General features: G+C 41.4%; 1 protein-coding gene across 1 annotated transcript in view; it reads right to left on the bottom strand.

The window, feature by feature from the left end:
• T265_15733 (hypothetical protein) overlaps positions 1–6,115 on the bottom strand; it is a gene marked incomplete at both ends in the record, with an annotated part of 9,452 nt that extends 3,337 nt beyond the window's left edge. The window contains 5 exons of the mRNA XM_009179039.1: positions 1,227–1,344; positions 2,112–2,187; positions 4,390–4,469; positions 5,265–5,346; positions 5,992–6,115. Of these exons, the coding sequence (XP_009177303.1) occupies positions 1,227–1,344; positions 2,112–2,187; positions 4,390–4,469; positions 5,265–5,346; positions 5,992–6,113 (478 nt within the window). The remainder of the gene's footprint in view (positions 1–1,226; positions 1,345–2,111; positions 2,188–4,389; positions 4,470–5,264; positions 5,347–5,991) is intronic.
• Between the last annotated feature and the right edge of the window lie 202 nt (positions 6,116–6,317).

Below are 6,317 nucleotides of genomic sequence, written 5' to 3' on the forward strand. Positions count from 1 at the left end.
GATGCAAAACGTCTAGAACTAACATACCATACAGAAGGTCGCTGACATCTGCTTCACAGAACATCGTGGTTTTCATGCTTCTTGTGGCGAATCAGGTGGGCGCTGTCCTTTGTCACCCCTACAACTTAATCAAGACCTGAAACCAGACTGGGCGGAACTTGCCAAACACTCTCATGAACGATATACTTATCTGGGTTTGGTTGGGTCAGCCCGTGAAAATCGAATAAGCGCGTGAACGTATAATCTGCCTTTTATGGTAAAACCCCCAAAAAAATACCACTGACGAGAACGGTCAAAGGTAGTCACGCCACAATAATAAGACCTGTAATTTGCTGGAATGAAGTGTACATTTTTATAAAAGACCCACGTTCCGTTTATAATTTACAATGAAGGCATCTAATTAGCATCGGTGCTTGCTGCAAGGGGGTACCAAAATATTACAAGGGTTGTAACGGTTAAACAATGATTTCCTCCACCCAAATGAAACTGGTTTATCATCAGAATTGACATTATTCGATGAAGGTTAGATATTCTGCTATAATCGACCAAACGCTTCTTGCAAAGATTCAGGGGCTACCTTCGCACAAAATTCGCGATGTGTACAAACGGATCATGAAACTCCGTTATGTTTTACTGGTCAACGTTGCCTTAAACCACGCCACATTAGCATATATAAGCCCACTATGAACCAAATTGTTTACCTCGAGGGACTGAAGATTCATCGACGGCCAACGACCGGTTTGGGCCATATTGTGTCTTATCAGGTAGGCGCAGTCTCCGGGTTTCCGTCAACCTTATGTTCCACTTGAAACCAAATTGCGAGAAATTAGCGAATATGCACTCATTTGCAGTCGATGGATTCTCAGCAAGCTTATGAGTAGTAGATTGCAAAGATATATCTATATATCGCGATATTTCGAATGTCGTAGTGACTGAAACATGAGGCGGCCTGGTGCACCATATTCAGTTGCCTGAGAAAATCATAAAAGAGAGATTCATCGCTTATTTCGTGCAATTTGGTTTCAAGTAGAACATAAGTTTGACGGAAATCCGGGGACTGTGCCTACCTGATGGGTTGAAGAAGGGCGAAACCGGTCGTAGGCTGTCGAGGGATTTTCAGCAACCTTATGAATACTGCATTACAAAGATATACATACGTGATTGACAATATGATTGCTATTTCACAGGATCCATGGAAGAATCTGCCAGAAGTTTACGCTGCCTACTTCCCATATTTGAAGGAAGAACGTCGCGCAACATAGAGCCAGATTTGCACGTATCCACGTTGAACATTTTTTTTGAATGCAAGTTGGCGGGGGTATCGTTCACCTCCATGGCATACAGCTGTCGCAAGACAAGGAGAGAAATAGTCGTGAACTCGAGATGGGTCACTCAGTGAGTCAGTCACCAGTGATGTGGATACATTGGTTGAAGAATGAGCGATGTTGTGTCTTGACGTGTGCGGATAAATCATGTTGTTTTTTGGTCGCTCTTGGCCGAACGGTTACACGTTGCATCTATCAAGCGCATCAATGATGATTCCCAATAAGGATGGAACAGTTGTACATCGCTTCTCGGTTTTTCATCACAGAATGCTTGCTCATACATAAAAACTACAACTGCATACTAATGAAATTCGTGCTGTCGCACTAGAAGCGAAAAGTTGTATGTTGCCAGGAAGAAATCGGCTGACTCGTTTTCCGGATGATCCGCGCCTCATGAGTGACCCTAAACGACAAGAATCTTTGTATACGGTATATGCAGTTGCTCAGCAGTCTGAATGGATCAACCGCGAAATCATGTGAGGCGAATGCCCTTCCGCTTCGTAAAACAAAATCTGTGTGACGGTGTCATTTAAAGCACCTTGATGAGATATATCTAACTTGAATTCCGGGGGGTAACCCTTCAGTTTGACGTACGAAAACCGTAGCTTGTGTCCCATTTTTTGGTTGATGTGTAGAACGGCTTGACTGCAAACACATATGTACAAATCATTACCGATGTCATTGCCCCAACATGTTTATTTAAGCCTTATAAATCTGTTCATTATTTTGCATCCAAATAAATATCTGCGTGCTTAAACCATGGTTACCAAAATAAACTAAACTTACGTCTTCATCTGGGAAGGCAATATGGGAAGTTCCACCATGGCCAGAGTAGAAGATGAACACGTTGTCATTAGGACCGCTGTTATTGGGCAGAAAGTTTAAGGTGGTCTTGAAGAGTAGCTTATAGGCTGGCGCTGTCGAACAGAGGAAAGCACAACAAAAAACGCGGAATCGGCAACACAGCGAAAACGTCCGTCAGAATATTGTTTTGTACACGCTGCTTGATATAATCAGTAGCTAGAATAACTTCGACTAGGCTGCTATTCGCATGGCTACGTGAATACGGGGACAAAAATTCGATTCTTTCAACGTCTGTTGGTGAATTTTTATGGTACGAGATATGGTGGCTCCTATGGTTTTCAATGCGTGAAGATAGTTAAAAGCAGTTTTCCTCTTTAGCTAGCTTTATCATCTTCCCGTTGACACAGTAACACTCAGATATTTCAAAAAAAGCTATCGTTAGCATGATTAGATGTGTTTATTGAAATATCTACAAAATATATACAATACTGAGGAAAAATATTATAACCAAGGTGAGGCGATCCTACATTTTTAACACTTGATATCCAAGAGGCCATACGTATTTATCCAAACCTGACCTAGAAATGTTACGTTTGTTGGTCGTTGATCAGGATGGTGTTCATATATTCTCTGCTCGTAGTGATGAGCTTGCGAATGTTTCATCACCAACCGAAGTGACATCATGAATGAATGGTTGGGTTAGAAGCTACTTTAAACCTGCTGTCACAGGCTGAACGGAACATACACTTCTCGGGGTCCAAGTGGTCGATTTCGAACTGCGCTGCGTTGTGGCTGGCATCCCCTGGATTCGATTGCTGCTTTAAGTAGTTTCTGTCTGAAGATCTTTTTTCGTGATCTGATTGATGGGTTACCGATTTCTAATGTGTTGCATTCTGGCTTTCCACATTCGATCGGTTCTCACTAGGACTTCTGGTTTCGTTAGTGCATTTTGATTGGTTGTTTCTGAATTGCTGTTGTGCTGAAGCCTGATTTTTGGGAGGTTGTTTTTGCGAATGCCATTCCAGTTAATTAAACTTTTTATTGCGCAGATTTATTTTGTACATTTGGTCACCTATACTATAGGCCATCTATCTTTCCTTCTCTATCCCAAATAAATACAGCTAGGATCGCAAAGGCTGAATTTGTTCAACTTAGTATTGAGAAGCGTTTTAAGCACCTTTTATTTACTACATATTAGATCTTTCATTGTACCTTGCTATGACAGAAATCAAAGATAAGGGTGTAAAAATGAATTAGAAGAAAATGTTCGAGCTCACCTGGGATATTACTTTGTACAAATTTAGCCAAGCTTTAAAGCGCAGTCGATTAGACACGCAATATGTCGAGTAGCAAAAATCTACCCTTCAAATATGTTCAACGAAATATTCTGTCTGAAAATGTAGTTTCTCAGGAAAATAGCATGCGACAACAGCACACAATATGCGAACGAAAAAGATCGGTTCACGGGAGCTGGAAATGTATATATAGAAACATCCATCGCAGGTCCTCTTGAGAAACACAGGTTAATCAGAAAACGTGCACAAAAATCGGGTGATTACGGATTTCGCCACAATTGAAAATCCAAAATGTATATGAATAGCCGGATGAGACATTTATGGTTAGCGAGTGGTCAAACATTTGCCTTGTTTTCTGATATGTCTCTGTATGTCAACGCTTCCCACCTCGTCATTTGCGGGTCAAGAAGGTGTGGGAGGGATTTCGAAAGAACATCCTTGACGTTAGCAACCCACATAGGCAAGACAGGTATTCCAAAAGCTGAGAGTATTATGGGTGAATAGCGATACAAATTCGAGGGACCGCCATAAATAGACAGGCCTGCCAGTGGACTTGGATTTCGATCTTCCAAACAACATTGTATATTTGCGTTGTTCAAAAACGTGAGATAAAACAATTCCTGGGTCCAAGCACATCAATATCGACCGACCCAAATTTGTACAAGCCCGAGGGGACATTTGACCATTCACAACTGCACATTTCTGAATATTTTGAAACTTCTTTAATGTGGCGGTTGATGCCTACGATTTAATAATAACCACAATTCAGAAATGGATAAACCGGTTTTTCCTGTAGTGAAGCAAATCCGTTTGACTGACTTTTGAGTGTTTTACTCGAAATGATTACGTACTTACGAGAATACTAGACACGCATTTCGTAAATACGAAGACGGTGACCTGCAAAACTAGAATTCTGCCTATGATCAGCAAGTGTATCAAAAACATCCACTTCCTGGCAAACCCACCTTTCCAGCATCTTCTTCTTGTTAGCTTCAAGTTTCTTGTCGCCTTTTAATACTTTCACGGAGTTATCACGTGTGACGTCCTAAAACGGATGAACATGCATGACCAACTATTCTAGTTGACAACGGCGTTCCCGACACTCACTCTATTCCCAGTAGCCATTCACTTTCACCCTAAGAAATAATTTAAATCCAAGATACGCCACCATCTTCACTGATATTTTATTTACGGTGATTGCTGAATGCTGAAAACTCAATACATCGATTGTTGGTCTTTTTGCCTAGCATGGGATATGGATTTACTCCTCAAAATTAGGGCTGGTAGTTGAGTTGAACATGGACTACTTGGAAGCACAACCAAATAGCCCTCGTGTACCTCAGTAGCTAAGGACTGCAACATACGTGAGAAACAGCCGCTATCTTGAGGCGAATATCATTCATCAGCACTCAACTGAATCACAGTTGAACATTTCTTATCTATGATATTCTCTAACTGAATGTGCTGTCCTTGGCACGCTGCTTGGTTTGTTTGGTGCATCACTCGGGATACTAAAGGATATTTGCCTGCAGCAAGCTATTCAGGCAGTGTTGGTCCTCGTGCAATTTTCGTGGTTCTTTTGACAAGAACAATATGCTTTTTAAAAGGCAAAATGCAGAAGGTTGAAGTCGGTTGCGGACTACCTGAATGTTCTCTAAGAATTTATGACCAGTGTTCGTCCAAGTATAATGACCATTGTCTTATATAGTAAAACTGATTAATCTACCCTGCTGTTTGTATTGTTTTTTGATTCGCAGTGTTAGTTTACTTGCACCTTGTTTTACATGGTGAACTGATGCCAGAATTGCCTTAATTGCTGCGCACCGGAATACGTACTTACTTTTCCACGGTAATCAATTACTACACCATTGTACACATCTTCGTGCTGGTATTCATGGAACACTTTGCCTTTAAACGGATTTCTGGAAGAAAAGAATGAAAAGTAGCAGTGAATCTTCTACCTTCCGACCATATTCGCCTGAGCTAGGGAAACATGGCAGTACCCAGCCATCGTGCAATCTTCGTGTGTCACGGCAGCTAGGTACCTTGAAGATGCTGCAGCCAAACGAACGAACGGGGCAATAAACAACTTACGATGGTTACAGTTTGCACGGAAGAACTAATTAATAATGCTTTCAAAAGTTTTTTCTCTCCTCCAGCTGCATTAAAGTGTTAAGATTCCTAGATTGCTTGCTCACGAGTTGCTCCAAATCATCAGCCGACTGATGCATTCAAACGAAATCTAGATACCAATGTGCTCCAATTCAAGCTACGAAAACCACTATTTAAACGAGTACCTATCAATAACATTGTCGTCAAATTCATCATCATCATCATCAGAATGTGCTACTTGCATCAAGGTTCTATGGCGTCTATAGTCATGAAAAGGCATCGACCAAAAAAAACTGTGACACACGAAACCCCATAATTATCTGCAACTCAAATTCAACATTTATATAGATTGGAAATACGGAAAGACAATGAGACTTATTAAGGCCAAACAATGAAGCGCGTTTTCTAAGTTCTATTTGCTACCACACAGAAAAAAAATTGTACGCGAGATGTACTTGGGATTGTTTGCAATATCGTCGTAGGCGAAGGTAAGTATATTCTCCGCTGGAACGCTGTTTTCACGCACGACATGATACGCGTGGTATACGTCCGCCTGAATGAGAACACAACTGGCACGTGATGTTAGGATAACAGGCAGAGTGAGGCATGGAGACCAAAGAAGGCAAGCAGTGTGTAGGGCAATCCACTGTTCGTGGAATATCAGATATCCCAACAGAATTTGGATGCATTATCCAAAGAACAGGGAGCATGATTCTACTCTGGAAGGGCTTGTGTGGACCACAGTTCCTCATTCAGTCAAATGTCTGAACAACTACCTCCT

The sequence above is a fragment of the Opisthorchis viverrini genome (assembly GCF_000715545.1).
Source record: "Opisthorchis viverrini unplaced genomic scaffold opera_v5_797, whole genome shotgun sequence".
Lineage (NCBI taxonomy): Eukaryota > Metazoa > Platyhelminthes > Trematoda > Opisthorchiida > Opisthorchiidae > Opisthorchis > Opisthorchis viverrini.